Source organism: Haemaphysalis longicornis, unplaced genomic scaffold (genome assembly GCF_048455015.1).
Source record: "Haemaphysalis longicornis isolate Haplotype H1 unplaced genomic scaffold, Haemaphysalis longicornis Haplotype H1 scaffold_4, whole genome shotgun sequence".
NCBI lineage: Eukaryota > Metazoa > Arthropoda > Arachnida > Ixodida > Ixodidae > Haemaphysalis > Haemaphysalis longicornis.
The window spans coordinates 93,613,414-93,636,372 of record NW_027526361.1 but is presented as its reverse complement, the minus strand read 5'-3'; the positions used below and the strand labels follow the sequence as shown (position 1 = coordinate 93,636,372).

At 46.8% G+C, this 22,959-nt stretch overlaps 1 protein-coding gene across 1 annotated transcript; it reads right to left on the bottom strand.

The window, feature by feature from the left end:
• Positions 1-405: 405 nt before the first annotated feature.
• On the bottom strand, positions 406-11,760 carry LOC144180445 (uncharacterized). The gene is made up of 2 exons (XM_077708784.1): positions 11,479-11,760; positions 406-586 (listed from the first exon to the last, which is right to left on the bottom strand). Exons 1-2 carry the CDS (start codon positions 11,647-11,649, stop codon positions 437-439), a joined length of 321 nt encoding a protein of 106 aa, XP_077564910.1. The 5' UTR covers positions 11,650-11,760; the 3' UTR covers positions 406-436.
• Positions 11,761-22,959: the final 11,199 nt, after the last annotated feature.

Below are 22,959 nucleotides of genomic sequence, written 5' to 3'. Positions count from 1 at the left end.
ACAACCCGGAGAAATATCGGAGGGTGAGCCGCCTCCAGCGTCGCTGCAAAAAGTGCCTCCTGACGCCGTTCGAGAAGGTCGGTACTGTCTCCGCCTCGAGTGATAGGCCTTGACGTTCCCAGATTGGCGACCTCGCTCTCTGGTTTTGCTTTGCACTAAGAAATACACTGGCGAACAAATATTCGGGTGTGTTAGGGAATGAAAACCACTGTTGCCCTACACTGTGACTGTGGAATGGCGTGGTGCTGAGCCTCTTTCATTCCCGAGGTGATGTCAAGTGAGGGAAGTGGGCAAAAAAGAAACACGTCGCAACGTTTTCGCATCATTCCCTAATTTTAACGGTGGGGATAATAACAGCTGCACTGCGAGACGACGCGTTCCTACAACGCAACCGGCGAACGCTGTATCCAAGGCTCGCTGACCTCGCAGACACCCTTTAGGGAACCGTCGGTGTGACGCGGGCCTTGTTGGCGATGGCCATGAGGTGTTGGTAGTCGCTGAAACCTGCGCACATACCAGCCCGGTCACGCTGCACCTCGAAGACCGCCCAGCCCTCCGATAGCTGGCGGCTCACGAACATGTCCACCTGCAACAATGGCGTCATAGCGAGCAATCTTAAACACATGGTGCACTTCGTAATAGGCTGGGACTACCTTCTCGATGCAACATTTCGCGTACGGGGACATCATGACTTGAATAAGAAGTGAAACATGGGAAAAAAAAGTTCCTGCTTTTTGCAGCCGCCCCTTTTCATGGGGGGACTTCCCGTGCAAGCCGGGTGAATTTCCCAAGCGTTGTAGTCCCACACTAGGGCCGAGCACCAGGCCGGGAAGTCACTTATACCTATTTTACCGGTAGGTGCCCGGCGCCACCAAGGAACACGAATTCCCATGGTGCCTTCCACAGCCACGATGGACGCTCATCTCGCAACCGCCTGTGGCAGGACATGCCGCCAGACTCTTTCACCCCCGGCAATGGTGCAACGCGGCACGATCGCTGGGGGCCCCGCCAGATGGACAAGGGTCAGGGGCCCCTCGATAGGGTAAAGGCAGCTTTCCAGACGTGAAATCCCCTTTCAAGGGTCCGCACTCGACCAGGGACGCCTGTACCCATTAAAGAAACCGGTGGGTGTCCGGCGGTACCAGGACTCGAACCCAGTACCTCCCGCATACGAGGCGAGTGCTGTACCTCTGAGCCATCTCTGCGCCATTGGCCAATCTCGCAGAGCGATTTCGCCGTCCTGGTAAAGTTGGCCTTCATTTGACCACAGCTACTCCGTCCGCTTGGTAACGCATTCTCCGACTCATCGGACCGGGCTCCGCCAAAGGCGGCGTTCGCAGCTTCCGTCGCTGCCGCCTAAATCTGCCTTATAGTTTTGTAGGAAAACTGACCAGTGTTGTTCCCCTGCAAATGCAACGAAAAGACGATAGTAGCCTACCGCCCCTACAACGTAACATCCGGGTACCCTAGAGTTAGCATGGCTCGCACGCCATCTGGTTGCCAGGATGCACAACTTGCCTCCTTGCCGTTTTTCATACTCTATCGTAAGAGCCAACGCGACGCACATTCCCAATCAGAAGAGAGCATTGCATTTTTCTTTTACGCGCAGACATCTTAATACGCCTGAGATATGCTTGACAGTGCATGAAGTGAACATGAATGACCCATGCCACCGGTTTTGGCAGTTGAAAATGGTCTTGCCGATGTATGGGTCTTGTTGAAAAATTGAGTTTTTCGCCCGGTAGCTTAATCCACTATCAAACCGGATGACGGAACCAATCGCCGAAGAATGCTTACGCTTTAGAAATCAGTCACGGGCAATCTGGTGGGCTGCTAATATTTGGTGTTTATGCGCTGTTATAATAACCACAGTTTGTTTGTGTGTCTTTAAAGGGATCTTCACATTCTTTAATGGTAAAATGGCAATAGCATGCGAGGTTTTCTCGAAGTGGCCTTCACCTTGTATGACGGCGCAGTGTGGATTTAGTGAGCTCAGTGCTTTTTGTAAGCACACCACCATTTAAAACTTACGTTGCGATAATGGGGCCGCTTCATTAGTTTCTTTGAACGCCATCGAGAAGAGCAGCTTTCCGTTTTTAATTGCCTAAACTTTAAGCGGCATCAGCTATTCTCCCTGCATTGTCAGAAGACCACAGGGTAGCTGGCTCCATCGGCTGTTTCAGTGCACTGGCTGTTCAGTGCTCCATCGGACCCTGTTTCAGAGCAGCGGAGGGGAGCAGAGGTGGTAAGTGCGAAATAAAAGTAAAACGACCGAAACCCCGTGATGACACGCAAAATGTGTGTTTGTGGAGGAATTCACGAGGCAGTAGAGTGCGCGGTAGAGGTGGGAAGCCACCCGCGCTGACGAAGTGTACTGTCGCTGCGTGTGGAAACAGCACCGAATGTGCTGCCCTGTTCAGCAACGCTTGGCAGCCCCGTCCAAACGCTCAGCGTAAGTCGAAATTTCCGACAGCTTATCTGAAATCGCAGCACACTTTTCGCGACCATCTGAAAACGTTTCACTTAAAGCGTTCGTAGGCTGGGAGGGCACTTTGAAACAGAATGTGAGCCGCCTCCCCCCTCGCCCAAAGGAAAGACGCAAGCCGCAGAAATTGCCAGGCACAAGCATGGGAAATCATTAGTGGCCAATGTGCCCGAGCTTGGCAATACCTCGGCCGCCATTATTGTCTGGTATTTGAGATAGGTGACATGACAGCCGTTGGACAAGCTCTGGAAGACCAATATTGGACAGTGCTTGGTGACATGACATGTAGCCCTGTAGACATGACATGTAGACATGACATGACATGACATGTAGCCCTAAAAATGCTATAACTGAATGCCATCCCATTTTCATGCGCATGTTTGTCTTTCTGTGCCATCATTATTTTCAATGCTATTCTGAGTTATCTTGCGGCTTGATTTTCGCTTTATGCCACTATGCAGAAAATTGTTTAATGCATGACATAAAATAATTTAATGCTCGCAATAAATAATTTTCTGTGCAATGGCATTTATAAAACAAAATCACGTCGCCAGCCACTTGTAGAATAGCCACTGGCCAAAATTACAACGGCATACACTAAACAAGTTCCTGAACAATATTTCGGTTGATTTGAAGTGAAGACAATTTTAACAACTGAAAAAAATTTGTACTATGGTCTAGATCTCCTCCACAAACTGGACAAATAAAAGTTATTTCTTTCTCTATAAAGTCAACAAAGATTTCACAGAAATTTGATTATGAATTGAATTTGTTGCAACAGACAAAATTTATTGTTAATGAGGCTACACCAAATAGCTCAATATAAATTAATTTCAAAGGGTCTAATTCACTGGCTAAGATGAATCCGCGTGACAGTTACTTGGAGTGTCGGTGTACATACTTATAGCAATTGCCTAATGGCGCTGGGAACAATAAGCAAATTCCCACGGAAGAAATTGCATCCGGTTAAAAGAAGCACCACAACGAGCTAGCTCTCTTTGCATACTCTCTTGTCATGCACATCACACATTATTTACCGCAAGACACATGGCTAACAATTGCAAGAATAGAAAAATAATGTTCTTCAGTAAAAACTTGAAAAGGAAAGAAAAACACATAAATAGACAGGAAAAAGACTCATACAGTGAATTCCTCATTCGCAGCTTCAGATGCATACAAAACGGAAAATTCAGGTAGATATGAAAACAACTTTTATTGCAATAGTGGACCGGTCATCTTTAATGAAATGCCTCGTTCTACAGCAGTATTCTTCGAATTTCGAGCTTGGGAGAGATATGTTCCATTTGGTGCATCCGCCCCTTGGCCACGGGAAGCACCCTTGCAGGGAAGCGCCTGTAACACGTAAAAACATTGAGTACACTAAACGCAAGCTGATTACTAACTACAGTAGTACCTAGCACCATCCTTAACACATGTGCCTGTGAAAATATTCAACCTACACTTCCAGCTTGCAAACACTGGCTCCCAAACGAAACGGACTTCAAATATGACATTAATTTTTCAGTGTTACGTTTTAGGACAGCTGCACTTAATTCGTTCCGGGAAAAAACAGAACTGTATTTCAGTAAAAATCTGTTTCACAGAGTAGCATAACTTAAGGCTGGAGGTTTAAGTGATGAAATCACCCCTCCCCCACAACCCAACGCCGTACTCTTGAAGCTCGACAACAAAGTAAGGCGTGAGGAAATTGCTCTATTCGCTCGCTGGCGCGCACCCTGTCTCGCGGCCCGAACTCTCACTTCTTCCAACGTGGTTCTAGGTTTCATTGCAGCCCCGTTTCCTGAAATTGCATATTATTTTCTTCCATTGCCTACTTTTCTGCCTGCATCATCATCATCATCATCAGCCTATCTACGCCCACTGCAGGGCAAAGGCCTCTCCCATTATTCTCCAATTACCTCGGTCCTGTGCCAACTGTAACCAATTTATCCCCGCAAACTTCTTGATCTCATCTGCCCATCTAACTTTCTGCCGCCCCCTGCAACGCTTGCCTTCTCTAGAGATCCACTCTGTTACCCTTAATGACCAGCGGTTATCTTGCCTTCGCATTACATGCCCTGCCCACGTCCATTCATTTTTCTTAATCTCTACTAATATGTCCTTAACACGTGTTTGTTCCCTGACCCACTCCGCTATCATTTTTCGCTCCATTGTACGCTGAGTCGTTCTCAATTTAAGTTGAACCCTCTTAGTGAGCCTCCAGGTTTGTGCCCCGTAGGTGAGTACCGTTAAGATGCAGCTGTCATACACTTTCTTCTTCAGCGACAATGGTAGGCTGCTATTCATTATCTGAGAATGTCTGCCATATGCACCCCACCCCATTCTTATCCTTCTAATTATCTCTGCCTCATGGTTGGGATCTGGGGTCACAACTTGGCCTAAGTAGATATATTCGCTTACCACTTCCACTGCCTCGCCACCTATCTCAAACCGCTGTGCTGTCTCGAGGTTATTGATCATTACTTTAGTTTTCTGCATATTAATTTTCAGGCCTACGGTTCTACTCTGTTCGTCGAGTGCGGAAAGCATGCTTTGCAATTCGTCCCCCGAGTTACTTAGCAAGGCAACGTCATCAGCAAATCTGAGGTTACTGAGGTATTCTCCATTAACCCTTACTCCCGCCTGTTCCTAATCCAACGTTCTGAATACTTCTTGTACAACGTTTTGCCTGCAACGTTGCAATACAATACAACGTTCTGCCTGCAATACAACGTTCTGCCTGCATAACTCGCTCTAATGAAGCACTCCGCCAGCACTCGGTAGACGCGTATGCTGTGGAGGCGTGTTGGCGAGCGACTACGGCACTTTCACGACGCTTGACTGTTGCCTAGCTACACGAATAGGGCACGCAATCACGACGTCCGTCTTCGTACCGCGAAGCGGACGGTCGCGACGGACGCTGCCGCCCCCGCGAGCACAATAGCTGCCAGGCGCACAGCAAAGAAATATCCGAGTCTCGGGCGGGGGGCGGTGTAGGGTTTCACGACGCTTGCGAGGCGCCAGCCGAAGATAGTTAGAACTGGTGTCACACAAATAGGACAGCATGCGACAGCTTACGTCTTTGCAAAAACCTACAGCAACACGTGGCATTCAAAGAGTTGGACCGTTATAAACGGCATCACAAGTATAGGCGGGAACGAGCGCCAGCTCTTACTTACGTTTTCACCAGCAGTAGACAGAATGGGGTTATTCCACAGGCAGATGTGCGTCAACCACACGTCACCGACCCAAAAACACACGTCACAGGCACCAACAGGAGTACAACGGCAGTTGAAATGCTAAAAAACAGACACCCGAGACAGCGACACGTCTAACACCTACGCCATGAAGAAAAAGCAAGATCGCAAGGGTACAAATGATGGTAGTCCGCCGGGCAGCATTGCGTTAGGAAACACAGATGTCCCATGCCTAAAGAACGTGATGAAATCTCACACGTTATTTCAAATACCCTGCTCTCTAGTTGAAATATACCTTGTTTCGCAACGCACCACCGTCAGCAGTTTAGTAACAACTTTTTGCTGCACTGTTGCCTGTTTACCTCTGACCGACGTGTTGATACACGACAGGCACACTTGGTTCACCCAGGCTTTTGCCACTTGAATAAACCTCGGCCCCCGATGCGCTTTCTCTCTGACGCTGCGTCTGGTCACCGTTTGCTTGGCGCCCGAGCAATCTTTTACCTGATGTACCCATGGGTGGCCGATAGCTCGTAAGCGAATGGCTCCCCATGGAGTTTCCAGTCATTGGTAATAGGCCAGTGCTGCTTGGGGAGATAAGGGAGTTTGGGGAGGAGCAGCCCCCGTTCGTGATTAGGTAACAGATGTGAAAAAGATTAGCACTTTGGAATTAGGAGGAAGATGAGGGGAAATACACAAAAAACGAAGTCTATACGTGTTCAGTGCCCTTCCACTCTGTGATGAGTGGAAATACAAGCGGATCCAAATTTAACCCGATGAGACCTGCATGTGTGTCCGACCGGACGTGTATGATCCTGCATTATCGTCAAACTGGTCCGGTTTCAACCCGTTTAACCTGTAAGGACGTCAAACAGGTCCGGTATAAACCTGTTCGAGTGGAAACAGGATTTATCGATAGCGGCTTAATGTTATAGTAGTATTATTATCATATAATTTGCCTCCGCATAGTTACAGGAAGGCAACAGTAACAGTCGTGTTCTGTAACCGTACTAGCGCCGTAGAAGGCCATGTACTGACAGCAGTTGGTACTTCTGTAGCGTTTACAACTTGACTGTGGACTATCTAATTACGCAAGTAAATGAAACTGGGAGTGAAGGCAGGGTCGTCTTCGCGGCTAATATTCACACTTTGATAACACAACAGTTCGAGCTGTTTTCTGCAATCATACTCCCTCCGTAGATCGTCATACTGCACTATGCAACAGAAAAGGTGGGAAAGCCATATTACAAAAACCAAGCTTTCACCGACACCTTTCAAGTCGCCTTCAACTTTAAGCACAATTGTGTTGCGGAGAATTACATCTTTTCTGGGGAAATATGAACCGTCTTGTTTCACAAACAATTTAAAATGCTCGTTTGGTCGGATTAGATGTCCGAGAGAGATGGCTCCAACAATTATCCCCACGTCTTTTTGCATCGAAGGTTCATCAGACGAGAAACGCATGGGAGTATATATTCGATTAAACGCGAGTTGCCTTTAATGCCACGACTCTCGCCTGTGCTAGCGGGTACCGGCAAATTCCCCGCTGAAAGCCAACATTGACCTCCTTAACTTTTACACGCGATGTAGGATCCCAAAATAAAGTTGAAGGGTTTTTTAAGAGTGTTACTATGTAGTCTATGCTCTGTACTTTTGCTGGCGGAAGACTGATGCGCGCTACCCTGTACACGCTGTAATTATGCCTGGCTTTGCGGCGCAGCTGTAGTTTCGCAAAATTGCTGACAAAACTCCAGGTTATGGGGAGGATTTAAGGGCGATGGCAATGCGTTGTGTTATGCTAACTACTCACATCACTGTAAATAAATAAATAAATGAATAAATAAATATTCGTTATTGCACGGCCACTAGATGACAGTGGTTGTAGTAACCATTGCTACGGTAACTTACGAAGTGCACTAGCATTTAGATTCGAACGTATCTACAGAATGTGGAGAACGCAAACAAATGCCAAATAGCTATCAAGCAAGCACATAGATGAAGTTTCACTCCAGTGACATGCTCTGGTGGCACCGCGTCAGATTTTGATGCCAGTTGCTAGGTCACATTGTGTTGTATGCCCTGCGCCGCTGACCGCATTTGAAAACTTGGCTCGAAACGTCCAGCCCTGGTCCACCCGCTGCCTATTCATTTCCGCCCAGCACTCGAGAATATGACGTGGGAACCCAGTGCCAAGAAAAGAACGAGGGCCCGTGTCGTCGAGGTAAATCCCGTCCTACCTGGTGCGTTTTAGAGGCGAAGCACCTTTGGACCCTGCTCTCTCCGGGGCTTGGCGTCCGTGTACACAGTGTTGCGCATGCGCGAGGAGCATTGGATTATATTGGATTGGATTGGATTGAATTTGGATTGGATTAGAGTGAAATGGATCGATTACATTAAATTGAATTGTATCGCATATGATTGCATTGGAATTGTATATGCTGTACACATTCGTTGTTACTCATTTACATGCGCGAGTGGGCAATGCCACGGGTGATTTAGGGTAAGAACGATGCGCACTGCTTCGCCCACACGTCATGACTCACTTCGTGGAGATGCGTGAATTTTTTTTGTATGCGAATTCGGTGGAACGAATATTTGCACTTGCGAAGGTCGCCATGCCTGGAAATATCGTCTCCATGGACAGCGAACGTCGGGATTTTCGCATTTCGGAGTCACATTGTTTGCTGACCCAATTAGGTTTTCCACAAGAAAGCTTATTGTGATTAAAAAAAAAAAGGTGTTATTGTACTGTCTGGGCAAGTTGTTTCAGACTGTTGCTGTAAACATGGGTCCATTTGCGGTTTAACATAACAATCCCCAATTATGTATCAATGTACACACACATAGCAGAGAAGACAAACACACTAAGCAACCTTTGGTTCGCTAATTGTGTGTGCCCAGCGCGTTTTGGTGTAACTCGGATGGTTCTTCTTGGGCTCTTCTGCACTTCCCTGTTGTGATGTACACCACTTGTGCGGGCACCGATTAAGCATTTGCTGAAAACGGCGCGCGACATCGTGTTGTTAAAGCACATGCGTTTGCTTCGGTGCGCCCGTGCTTAGCCGCGCTTATACAAGTAACACCATCTGGTTGCTAAGAGTGCAAATGGTGATGCCGTGGCGTTCACCTAGCTCCGTTCCTATTGGCCGCAGGTCCAGCCTTTCTCCTCCGCACGGGCTGCGGTCGTTGGGGATGCTTGACCATTCCAAGCATTCGGCACTTCGCCGCAGCAACGAAAATAAAGTCGTTTTGCCGCACGAGCGGCGCCGCATCTGCGAATTTGCAGGGAAAATCGCATCACGTAAAGCGGGCTTAACGCGTGTGACAAGCGGCTTGCAGAAGAGACTTGCCTCCGTTGCGAGGCCGAAGAGCCGGAGGGCAACCTTAAACTGTTTAATTCGGGGTGAGAAAGAAAAATCGAAAATACAGTGCACTGGGGAGCAAAAACACGGCATGGAGCGGGCAGTGACTTTCTCAAGCAGAACCCAACAAGCACTGCCACTGGTCGCACAAGAGGGAGCAGACATGCCCTTCACTCCGTAACCGTCAGTTTTCACACGTCGCCGAGCCGAGTCTTCAGGCAGAGTAAAGTACAAACAAGTAAACGCAACTCCCACTAATATTACATTTTAAAGTTCGACACCGCGGACAGCTACGTCGTGCGGTGCGCGCATGCGTAAGGGTGTCCATTGGCCACGCAGCTGATTGCAGGGCCCTATTCTCAACTGCACATTATCCCGGGAAATTCGCAATGTTTTTTTTTTGTGTGTGTGTGTAAGCACGACGCAAGCAATCAGCGACGTTATGCACCTATAGCTATGACGACATGCAGTTTAATTTGACGCTTCACTCATAAAAATCACAACCGAGGCATCAAGTATTGTGCACAAAAGATATAAAAACACGTGGCATGTCTTATAAAATTTAAGACGGTAGTTTAGGCTGGCAAGAGAAACACATTTCTGCAGGTCGAAATTCGCGTCAACACCACAAGATGATCGAGTAACGTTGATCCAAAAGCGAGCGAACGGCGGATGTCGAGTGGATGTCAAATCGCAGTATTTTCTAACATACGTAATTATTTCTTTCACTCGTTCAATCGCTTCTAGTGACAAAGTTGGGCTCTCTGCTTCAATGCAAGCTTTGTTGAGTGATCACCTTCTTGGCCGCCACCGCCAGCTGCTACGTTACAAGTTTGTGGCATGATCACAGAAAAAGACTGCCCTGGCCATCGCTTGAATGACACTTAAGAGCAGTGAAGCGCTACGCCTGATAACCGCGGAGCGCACGGATATCACCGATTCACTATTCATCAAGCTCGACTTCAATCAGCGCTGTAATGAACAAAAGAGCCGCTTTTCTTTATTTTTCTCATGATTTCGATCATGTGACCCAGCAGCTTACTAGGAGGAGTGTGGACAACTGCCATGAATTGAATTCTATTTGTCATGAAGAGGCTTATACTGCCCTCTTATGTCGCGGTTACGCCAAACAAATAATTGTTATTTTATTGCCAAACATAAAAGCAAAATACTGCATGTTATTTGTACGCTTTGTGATCGCTGACTTGGAAACAGTCGAAACTATTATTTGTTTCGGTTGAAAACATGCTTTAAGCCGCGCGTCATGCGAAACTGCGCCTGCTGCAAATTCACGGACATTTCGCGCGCCGAAGGTCAAGAAATTTTCGCCCTATTTCGCGGCAAAAGCAGCTGCCATTTTCAAGCTATTGCGTAACATTACGTCACTTTTACGCGGCTGAATTTGCCAATGTGTGATGTGATCGTTCCCGCCAACTGTTTAAATTACGTCACGCCTTCTCAGCCAATCACAGAGAGAGCGTGTATCACCTATTGCAGTATTGCAATAGGTGATATTGTAGTGTAGCAGTATTGTTGTTGAATAGCGAAAACAGGCTTACGTTGTCATGTCCGGTGCATTTAGTCTAGGTTTTCATTGCCGGACAAGAATTATGCGCTTTCAGTAAAGAGAAATAAGGCAAACTTTAGAACTGGTGTGCGTAAACGTCATATTTATTTATTTTATTTTATTTATTTAAAATACCACAGGCCCGGGGGCATTGGGTAAGGGGGGTTACATGAAAATTGCAGAAGGTGCAAGCAGCCAACACTCGGCAGAAAAGATTGTAAAGAACTAAAAACTTCAGTACACACATGGCAAAATAACAGAAAAACAAGAGAAGAAAAACGGATAATTACATTGCAGGAAAATAAAGCAAAAAGTGCTACAATGTTCACAGCACGCAAACTTATCAACTGAAAGGTACATATCTCGCAATAACATTTGACGACAAAAAATGCGAAAAAAGAATTAACATATTTACGACCGATAGCGTCAAAATCACGAAAGCACTGACAACCGTTTTGTCAATCGGAAGCACGTCAACAAAATTGACAGCCAATCAGAAAAACTTCCCTCCAATTCCCAGTTTTCCGGGAAATTCGTGCAGTTGACAATAGGGCCCCAGGTTCGAACATGCATCCGCGGCTGCTAGCGAGCGATGATCCTCTTTAGAGGGAGTAAGCCGCGCCGCTCACAAAGGTGGCGCAAGAAAAAAAAAAAGCGAGGAAACACGCAAAAGTGGCGCCGAACACACCCGATAGGTGCATGCGCGCACCCTGGAGCGGTTTCGCACACCGTGCGTCCCCAGTTCGAAAAAAGTATAGCCTTGTTAATGCAGAATCTTTTGTAAGTAACGTAATTGCGGCAATCCTCCAATCGCCAGCCTGATAGCCCCACCGTTGCGTCAACTACAAGTTTCAAAAGATAGCGTACCTTGTCATTAAGAGACGAGACCGTCTCGTGAAAGGCCACGTAGCTGAGACCACCGTGCGTGTACGTCAGGTACTGGTACATGTGGGTCGAGTCAATATGAGTGGTGGCCCCGGCTAAGTTGGTGCTGCACACCACGTCCAGGTCGACGACACTGGCCTCCTTGCACTCCATATTGACTGATGCATTCTTCTTAGATGCGTAGAGAAACACACCCAGAACCGAGGACAGCAAGATCCGGAATCGTTCCGTACCCGACCACAGTGCTCGGGCGGCCTCCTCGGCGAGCGTCTGCGGCAGTTTGCAACGATAACCCCCATCGCCTCTTACAAGCACAATAACAACGTCAACCAAAACAACACCACCACCTCCAACGATATTCCTGCGAAGAAAGCTTTCCCTCAAGGCGCGTCCCCTGGTATTGGGAGAGCGCTCTCGTGCCACCGTTACACGAAGTCACGCGGAATGCGCACGGGTGTGGCGGGGCCAGTTGAGGCACACGCTCGCGGGGAGACGTTCGAAGTGGTCTGTGTTCACGTTGTGGACACAAGTTCACCTCAATAAACTAATTTTAATCCAATCGGGCAACATCTTGTTGCTACAAAACTGGTAGTGGTGCGGGGAACAATAAACCGAGCTCTACATCTCTACGCCAGCACTGTGACCTCCGGTACCGGTACGGCACATTCCTACTTCGTGGTACACCAGCCCCGCATACCAGAAGCTGTCCATGGGGATTCCTTCGAGGAAGCGGTAAATTGGCTCTACTAATTCGCACGCGTAGCGAAATTCAATGGAGGGAACGAGGAAGGCAACCTGCACAACGTTTACTATGCCTTAGAAGAGTCAGCTCACACGTGGTTTGAAAACCACGAGACTACGTTGACGCCGTGAAGCGAGTTTCGGCGGCAGTTTTTGGCCACGTAAGCCTGCATGGATCGAATGAGCTGAGTCGGCGCTTCAAGCCAGAAACCAACAGCCAAATGAAAGTGTTACCATGTACATAGAAGACATCGCTCGACTCTTCGGGTGCGTAAACCCGGCTATGTCTGAGGAAAAGACGTTGAGACACCTTGAGCAAGTTTTAAAGCAGGATATATTTGCTGGGCTGGTGCGCAATCCGCCGCTGCCCGTCGGCGCATTTCTGTCTGAGGCCACAGCAATTGACAGAGCACTACTCTAAAGAGCGAGGCAGTACAGCCGGGACATAACTTTTATGTCGAGCGACGCCCCTTTAGTGGAGCTAGGAAACTGCGGCCTCCGGGAGTTTGTGAGGTCGATCGTCCGAGAGGAACCCCAAAAGCACGGAAGGGCTCCGGATTAATTTTGACCACATAGGGATCTTTAACGTCCGCCGAAATCTCGTACACATGGGCGTTTTTGCTTTTCGCCTCCACCAGAAAAACGGCCGCCGCGGCCTGGAATCGAACCCGCGACTTCGTGCTCAGCAGCACAGCGCCTTAGCCATTGATCCACTGCGGCGGGTTGAGGAATCTGTCTCCCCCATACTCACGAATGCGAAAAAAGCGGCCGCCGGCTGCCCGAGCCACTTAACCCAGCAGTGAAAAGCATGGGGGAAACACCCTGACTCCCTTGAAACGAAAAGCACGCCGCTTCGCCATAAAATATGCGCTGCCCTCTCCCGGCAAATTTGAGCTTCGCCTTGCTATAAGTCTGCTTATGTGCCTTAAAGGAGAAAGCATGGCGTGCTGTTTTGACGGTTACCTTTCGTATGCACGTCCACCCGTCTTTACAACACCCACGCTATTTTAGCGACCTCAATCCGTTTTAATCCATCTTAATATGTCGTAAGTAACGTTAGTTCAACCTAATGCACCCAAATTTATCTTAATCTTCCTTCATCATCATCATCACCATCCTCTTAATCTTCCTTGAATCTAGCTAATTCATTGTAATGCACCTTTATCTGTGTTAATCAACCTCAGTAATTATCACTGTCAATCACTAATTACTAATTCATTCATCTTAAAAACAATTCATCTTAATACAACTTAATTATCGTTACCTCACTGACCAATTAATCCTTAACATTCGTAATCATTATTTATCTCATGCACACAGATGGCATGAGTTTGTTGGTTCACTTCTCGCCTTCGCTGGGTTATTGTACCGTTCGTGCCGACGCCGAGGTCATCCAATGTCACCTTCTAAAGAGACATCAGACTTTCGCCTGAAAAACCGTTTTGCTTATTCGCAAGAACGAGTATAAGCTTTTCAGACCCGCAAGCAGTGATCAGGCAACACGAGACATCCCCGGAAGGCCGCATGTCGGGCAACCTTGCGCCACGCTGTTAGGCTAAGCGCTCGACAGACTATCAGTTGCTTGGTGTTCGTCGTCTTCAGTGTTGCTGTTCATCTGGCTCGTTCAGTGTTGCTGTTGCTATTCAGTGTTGCTGTTCATCTGCTGATCATCTGGCTCCCCATTGCTACCAGTTAACATCTGTCATTACTGCGCAACCCTAACTGCCCTAACATCCCCTCGAAACAATGAACACTTTGGTAGAAAGAAGTCTTACACCATGCTTCTAGACCCGGATGTAACACTGGGTTCAGTGCATCTAATTAAGGCGTCGAGCATTATGCCCCTTAGTTGCTGGTCCTTCATCAACGAAGGCAAAGTTGCACACGTTCCGAACAAACCTCGTACCGTCCTCAGAAAGATACAAAGAAACAAAAAGGAGAAAAAAAAACAATCGGTTGGCGTCATTTCCGCAATTAATGTCGTTGACCCTGTACTGCATGTTTTTCCCCTGGCCTTTAACAATTCTAATCGTAGCCCACGCGGCAGCAACGTTGCGTTAAGTGTCGTGACAGGTAGATTCACTCACGAAGGTAGGCAGGTCGTCGGATGACGACATTAGAGACACTGGTCGAGCGACGCAGGGACCGTTCGAGAAGTAAGGCTCGGACATATGGGTCTGCAGAATGATCGTGTCCACCGACCTGGGAAAAGAACGAAAAGCATGCTTACCGACCGCTTCAGAGTGAAATGGGAGCCCACAGACAGGGTAAAAATTTACAAGGGGTTCAAAAGTTACTATGCGTCACTGTGAAAAACTTAGTGTGCTTACGAGAACGTTCGAAATGCTAGAATTCAGGTTTTTGTTAGCGGTTGCTGTGTGGGCCATTCATACGTATAGTCACGAAGTGAAGTCTGCTGATATACCCCATTGAGATGGAACTCTTATGTAATGATATACCCTCATCGTTATAATTTCCTCTCGATATAGCTTCCTCCATAGTGCACTGGCCAAGGTCAAAAGTCATATAACACTGATGTCTTCTGCTGCGGAACATGTACCTGATTTATCCGGCTTATACCACAGTTATACACGCAAATGCCCCATATACACAATTTTAAGTAGGGCTACCAGATTAATCACATCCTGCGTCTAAAGTCCTTGTGAAAAGAAATTAAAAGTCGGCTATCTCAGAGAAACTAATCATGCCGTTATTACTTCTTTTGGCACAAGATACGCCTTCTATGTGGCAGTGTTACTTCTACGTGGCACGAGGGGATTCATGTACCACAGATGGCAGAAAAGCTGCATTACAAACATTCAGACTCAGCAATGTTTAGAGGTGGGTTTAAAGATGTGAGAGTAGCGTTTATCTCGTATGGAGAAAAAAAGACGAGGGACTCACTAAATTCGAAATTTCTGTTGATGAGTGACTTCTCGTTTCACTAAGAAATGCTAAAAAGCATAGTGCCATCTATTTAACAGTGGCATCTCCCAAAAGCGGCAGCTCTCTAGCCAAACGATGCGCTCCCACAACGCTCTGGCCCCCAACATGCTTATAGCTACGGCAGCGGCAAAGGAATATGCAGCAGATCCATTACACTCTTTTTTAAGCGCGGGAAATTATCTCCGCAGATCAACTAGGGGTCGCTTCTGCAGTTAAGGATGTCATTCTAAGGCGTGAAAAGTTACGGCGTATTTTCGCCCCTGCTGTAGAAAAATTGGTTCGACCCTCCACGTAAAGCTTGATAAGGAGGACGATGAAATCGGTCCTGAAAGATTCGTTGTTATAGAAGTAAGGATAAGATCCCACGTGACAAAATCAACCGTAGATGCCTCCCTAGATTCTCTCTCTGTCTCTCTCTCTCTCTAACCTGTCGTGAACATTTTATTTTGTTCTTGTTACCATTTTGTTCACAGATGTTTCGATTTACACGGTGGTGTGCCGTGAGCACTGACGCCGGACCAGCCTCGGCCTTAAGGTGCATCGCCCCCAAAACAAACCAGAGGCAGAAAACGGCTTGCCACGGTATGATGGCGCCATCTAGGCTCACTAACGGTAAACGAGAGTTCGCAATCGTCTGCAGAGCGGTCGGGTCCTGTGATGTCATTGCACACCACGAAAACACACGATTTAGCGGGGAAATGAAAATTCTATCTTGAATGGATTAATTGTTCAGTCGATAAAACACCATTTGCATCCGGACATCCGCTGGGGACACTATAAAACACGAAATATTTCGAATAAAACCAACTTGTATTTTGTCTTTATGGCTCCTTTAAAGTGTACTAGCTGCAGCTGCATTTGCCCGGTACTAGCATTGTTGCTAAGGGTGCAGACGAAATTTTCACCATTGTACCAACCAATGTTTTGAAGTAAATCAAAATAAGAATGATTGAACAAACCCCTTCAACTAGCTATGAAATCTCTAAGATCTAGGGACAGCACTTAAGCAAATAAAGTTTCACCATGTGTGCAGGGGTGGTTTTATTCCCGCGGCGAAAGCTTGTGGCGATACTGCCCACCTATCAAACAATTTTGTCCGACAGACCATTCCACAGAGAATACCTGCCAGTATTTATTAAAACCTGTCCGCACCCAATTTCATGTATCATGGATTTGTTTGCAAGTACGATGATACAACTGCTGAATGGGGAGATAGCATGCCTTGTCGAGGCTAGGCAAACGAGAAGCGAGGATAACGTATCGCTGCCGTTTTATTTGCGTGTTCTCAGAACTGATCCCCACGAAATTATTTTTCGAAGAAGTATCGTTAGAATATGTCTGCAAACCGTAATTCTGGCGCTCTTTACCCCTGTTTATATTTTTATTTTGCTTTACAATACTGCAGACTCTCTTGAAGGTCTTTCTAGACATATATATAGACACAGTCCAAAACCATTCAATCAGCGTTATTTTGTTATGATGCATTGTATGGTGAATTGAAATTTAGGCTGAAAAAACTACGCCCGTAGAAAACCGTCTCTTCTCTACTGTAGGCTAACCGTTAACAATCGGTCCCACTATAGAGGTACGTTTGCCGCCCATTACACAACTCGGATACAGTAAAGGGCAAAGCTACGTCAGGAAGCGGGCATACTCACTCCATTTCCATCACTTCCGCGACAAAGTCGCTCACCGCCTTTTCGTTGTACAGCCACACGCCGAGGAAGGTCATTGCGTGCTGCTGCCCTTTAACAGCATCAGCCAAGGCCTGCGAAGGGGGAAGCGGCGCTCAGGCGAGGTTTTAGTATTCGGCTGCGGCTACCGGTCGGGCAATGGGTGCTCCGACAAGGCGGCCGAAGGCAACACAGCGCGCACCAATCCGAACGACATGGCACCGACAGCTACAACATTTCCCCAGCTCAAGGTAGCAAAACACCATCGAATTGAGGGCTCATCGAAGTTCCCCGAAAGTGTTTTGGCGGCGGCAGCGTACTGTGAGCCCCCTTGTGACTAGGCGCTGAACGTGCTATTGGCGAAGGCGATACTTTATAAGAACGCGCAATTTCTACGCCGACTAGACGAGGAATCCCGCCTGTCCGGCTGTAGAGCTTCCAGTGTTCCACTATCCCCGCATAAGAAAATGCTATTAATGGCAGGCGCTAGTGCCTTAGCATTTTTATACGAAAGGCAGTGTGTGTATATTGTCCCTTTATTGATGAACTCCTGCTAACGCATTCGTGTATAGTAGTGAAGTCGATATTTAGGCTGCTCACTTTATAAAACTCTCTGAAGATTAGTTTCGTAACCCAGTACGCTGAAAACGACCGAGTGAACATCGTAGTAACGAATTACAGTGGTGCCGAAGCGCACCCAGGCCAGTTTTAAATGGCATGAGATTCTAAAAGGTATTAAAGCGATAGTCTTTCTTCGGCTACTTAAACGAGAAAATTTGGTCTGTCTGTATATCTGCTTGTCTGTCTGTCTGTCTGTCTGTCCGACTCAATTCAGCCCCTCGGCCAAAATAAAACAGAATTTGCGCAATAGACTGATATACCCCCAGCTGAATCTAAACGTCTAGGTCCGGTGGCATTCCTCATGTTTGTCAACATTGTTGAACAAGAACAAAACTTTGCACAAATGAGAAGCAGAACATCAGTACATCAGTGATATTGCAGTGTTCCATTTTTAAAAAATCATAGATGCTTTGTTTTTGCGATGTCAAATGAAATGCTTCTTAAGCTGCAAAAAATGGTCGCCTGCTGTTGCCCGCGCTACCATAGCTTCTGGCGTAATTTTAAAAAATCAAACGGCAACAGTAACGAAAGGTTCCACTATATAGGTTCCACGTTCCGCTTGGAATGCACGTAGAGCAGGGCAACGTGGTTCTGTAAACATAGTAGGGTGCCTTGAATCACGTGCGTCTCCGCGGTACGACAGCGCTGGCATCGAGGCACCCGGCCTGCAGCAATATAACGAGGAAAATTTAAATTGAGCAAACCTCTAGCGTGTTATCTTGAACGAGATGGGAGAGGAACAGCATGAGAGGTGAGCGGGAAAGAGAAGGGAGGTGGTTACATGGCAGGGGCGCCAGTCGACTATCGTCTTCCGTCGACATTTGTAACGAAAGGAGCAGGTACGCAGCCATTTTTAATGACAGGCACTTGGGCATCATACTTTAATATCAGACTTGCTATATTGACCTGGAAACTCACGTAATAATGCCGAGTATAACGGGTCTTGGACTATAGCACTACATAAAGGTACATAAGGTCTTGAGATTAGATTAAACCAGACAGACAGACAGACAGACAGACAGACAGACAGACAGACAGACAGGCAGGCAGGCAGGCAGGCAGGCAGGCGGATGGACGGACGGACGGACGAACGGACGGACGGACGGACGAACGGATGGATTGAATAATTCTCCAAAAATCCCGGTCCTGCGCTAACTGCGACCAATTTATTTCCCCGCAAACTCCTTGATCTCATCTGCCCAAGAACTTTCTGCCGCCCCCTGCCGCACTTGCCGTCTCTAGGAATCACTCTGTTACCCTTCATGACCAACGGTTATCTTGCCTTCGCATTACATGCCCTGCCCACGACTATTTCTTCTTCTGAATTTCTACTAATATGTCCTTAACACGCGTTTGTTCTCTGACCTACTCCGCTCTCTTCTTGTCCCTTAATGTTACACCTATCATTTTCCGTTCCATTGCGCGCTGAGTTGTCCTAAAATTAAGTTGAACCCTCTTAGTGAACCTCCAAGTTGCTGTCCCGTAGGTGGGTACCGGTAAGATGCAGCTGTTATACACTTTCTTCTTCAGGGACAATGGTAGGCTGCTATTCATTATCTGAGAATACCTGGCGAATGCACTCCACCCCATTCCTATCCTTCGAATTACCTCTGCCTCATGGTTGGGAGCCGGGGTCACAACTTGGCCTATTCGCTTACTTCTCCCACTGCCCCGCCACCTATCTCAAATCGCTGTGCTGTCGCGGAATTTAATTTTCAGGCACACCGCTCTACTCTGTTTGTACAGTGCGGGTAAGAATGCTTTGCAATTCGTCCCCCGAGTTACTTAGCAAGGCAACGTCATCAGGAAATCTGGGGTTACTAAGGTATTCTCCATTAACCCTTACTCCCACCTGTTCCAAATCCAACGTTCTCAATACTTCTTGTATACATGCTGTGAATAACATCGGAGAAATTGTGCCTCCTTGTCTGACGCACTTCCCTATAGTTATTTTACTGCTCTCCTTATGGAGTATGATGATAGCTGTGGACCCACTGTAGATATCCTCTAGTATTCTCACATAATGCTCGTCTACAACCTCGTTCCGTAATGCCTGAATGACTGCTAGGGTTTCGACCGAGTCAAATGCTTTCTCATAATCTATGAAGACTATATATAGGGGTTCAGAATACTCCCCACACTTCTCTATCACATGACTGATCGTGTGAATATGCTTCATTGTTGAATATCCTTTACGAAACCCTGCTTGTTCTTTAGGTTGACTAAAATTTAAGGTGGCAGAAATTCTATTAGCGATTACCTTGGTGCGTACCTTGTGGACGAATGTAGGTTGATTGGCCTGTAATTTTTCAAGTCCTTCATGTCACCTTTCTTATGGATTAGGATGAGCTCCGCGTTCTTCCAAGATTCTGGTACACTTGTAGTCATTAGGCATTGCGTATTGAGGTTTGCCAGTTTAATAGGTCTGCTGTTATATGACCTTCACCAGGTGCTTTGCCCCTTGCATTCCTTTCAAAGCCTTCCTTACTCCTGTCTTTACTGGTGGGATGTCTATGTCCTCTCAACTACTTTCTCTTTCGGCATTATCCTGCGTGTCGCGGCTACTGTACATGTCTCTATAGAACTCCTGGGCTACTGTGACTATTTTATTCCTATTTTTGATAAAATTGCCTTGCTTGTCTTTAAGTGCATAGATATGATTTCTCCCAACGCCTAGACGTTTCTTCACTGCTTTCGGGCGGCCTCCGTTCATTACAGCATATTCGATCCTCTCCATATTATACTTCCGTATGTCTGCTGTCTTACGATTATTGATTAACTTCGAAAGCTCCGCTAGTTCCATTCTGTCAACTGCGGTAGAGATTGTCATGCTTTTCCGCTTCCTACTTAAATATTTCGTCTTACGGGAAAGTTTACCAGTATCCTGTCTAGCCATCGTGCCCCCGACTTCTACTGCAAACTTCGTGATAGTGCGCGTAAGATTGACGCTGGCTTCCTGTATTGTAAACTCTGCTTCCTCGGTAAGACCTGAATGTCGGCATGTCGGCTCTGCAGCGCGATTCTGATTTCTTCAACTTTACGTCTTACTGTTAGCTGAAGGGGACAAGACCGTTGGGAACAATGGTCTGGGCTGTAGAAATACCTGGGGGACCTACTAGTGGAGTTCGAAGAACGGAATAATCTACGCATCATAAAAACCTTCATCTGCAAACGGGATAGCCGTGAGTAGACGTGGAGGAGCCCGAATGGGAAGCATAAAAATGAAATGGACCATATATTATCCGATAACCCTGGTGTCGTGCAGGATGTGGATGTGCTCGGAAGGGTAAGGTGTAGTAACCACCGTATGGTAAGATCTCGAATTAGGCTAGATTTCAGGAGGGATCGTAACAAGCTAGTACGAAAGAAGCCGATCAATGAAACGTTTATTGAGCTGTAAAACGAGAACCTCGGGGTCACCACACTTGGATATCAGACTTCCTATATTGACCATGGAAAAATATTTTCCAATCAATCACTCAATCCAACCAATAATTCATCTGATGTATCGGGAGTAACTTAAAAGGAGCTCAGTATGTAATTATGATCTGTCTGTCTGTGACTCGATTCAGCCACCCGGCCAAAGTGAAGCAGAATCTGCGCAATGGTCTTATATACTCACAGCCAATATAAACGTTTGCGTACTGTGGCAATCTTCCTACTTGTCAACATTGTTGAACAACAACAAAACATTATGCAACTGGGAGGCAGAAAATCAATACATGAGTGATATTTGCAGTGTTCCTTCATGGATGCTTGGTTTTTGCGATATCAAATGAAGTACTTCTTAAACTGCAGAAAATCGTCGCGTCCTGTTACCCGCGCCCCTATAGCTTCTGGCGGAATTTTGAGAAATCAAACAGCAAGAGTAACAAAAGTTTCCACTAGACATGTTCTACGTTCCACTTGGAATGTACGTGGAGCGGGGCAACGTGGTTTTGTAAACATTGTTGTATGGTGCCTCGAATCACGCGCGTCTCCGCCTTACGGCAGTGCTGCAATCGAGGCACCCGGCCTGGAGCAGTAGGACGCAGTAACTTTGAATTGACTTGAGCAAATATTTAGCGTGTTTTTTGTGGAAGGAACGAAATCGAGAGGAACAGCATGACAGGGGAGCGGGAAAGAGGAGGGAGGCATTTAACATGGCAGGGGCCCCAGGCGGCTATCACTTTCGTCGACATTTACAACGAAAGGAGCAGATACGCGGCCATTTTTTCTAGGTGATTATTACTTTTGTGTCCTAGTACGCAGACAACAGTGGAGGGAAAAGTGTGAAAACAAATTACAGTGGTGACGAAGCGTACCAAGACCAGTTTGTACGGCGTATAGAGGCGCTACTATAATGGGCTGAATGATTGTTGCATCAACTGAATGAAAGAAATTTTCTACCATTATATGAAACAAGAGTTTCCCCATTCACTTAACTCCAAGTGGGTGGGATTCCACGTGTCTGTCCTTTGTGTCTTCGGGGTAGGTCCCGAATGAAATCTAGGTAAACAGAACAATTAATAATCAGGTCGAGTTGGTGGTAAAGCTATAGGTGAAGTAATGTTGCAGTGAGACTAGTGCTTAATTAACGCATGTTGAGCTGCCTCAGGCTAACGGCACCCCGAGCCCGATGATGTTGTAATTCTGGGGTTTAGCGCGCCGAATCCACACCTCGGACATGAGGCGAGAACGTTGGAGGGCTACGAATTAATCCAGACTAACTGACAATCTCTTTCGTGCGTCCAAAGCTCGACACATGGGCGTTAGTGATTTTTGCCTTCATCTGGAAAGCGGCCGCCGCCGTTCGAATCGAAGCCTAAATGCTAATGTTGAGGTTCGAATCGGGAGCACTGATCTGCGTTTCAGCTGAGTTCGATGCTAACGTGATCCTTTGTCAACCTTTGTGAAGTCACTCTGGTGTAGAGATTACGTAGGTTAAACCAAGAAAGTCATAGCACGCCACGACTAGGCCAAACTAAGGTCAACGAAGGCGATTGCAAGCAGGGCATAATCGATAACGTTATCGTAAGGGCGTAATCGACTGCGTGGGTAAGCTCGTGTTGCTGTTAACCTGTACCCACAGAAGTAAGAGTGATGAGAGAACCTGCGGGGGTATGTAGTCGCATCCACTGCTTATGCAACCTGAAGGAGGGCCTAAAAAACTTTTTGTATGGCCGAAGTGCTCTTATGACATCATCAATAGGCACGTGTGGTCTGTAGAGTACTTCGTGACAAGAGTTAAATATTACTGCTAAATAGTGGAGTAATATTACCTCGGATATTTCGTATAAGCACAGGAGATAACTTAGATACTCGTTCAATGTAATTCTTTTACTTTCTCACGCTCTTCAAAGTCCAGAGCACGGGTCGGAGCAGCCTTTGTGAACTTATGTCACTCCCCAGAAGCAACGCCGCTACCGTCCAGATTTCTTTCAGTTGCGGCAAATGAAGCATTTTATCGGCTTTAGAGAACAAATCACAATAAAACAAGACA

Bases quoted from the DNA above. Each gene is read 5' to 3' on its own strand.
- LOC144180445 (XM_077708784.1), bottom strand. From the start codon at position 11,649: ATGGAGTGCAAGGAGGCCAGTGTCGTCGACCTGGACGTGGTGTGCAGC. The intron at 587-11,478 runs GTACGCTATCTT...CCATTGTTGCAG, and splicing joins TCTCGTCTCTTAATGACAAG to GTGGACATGTTCGTGAGCCG.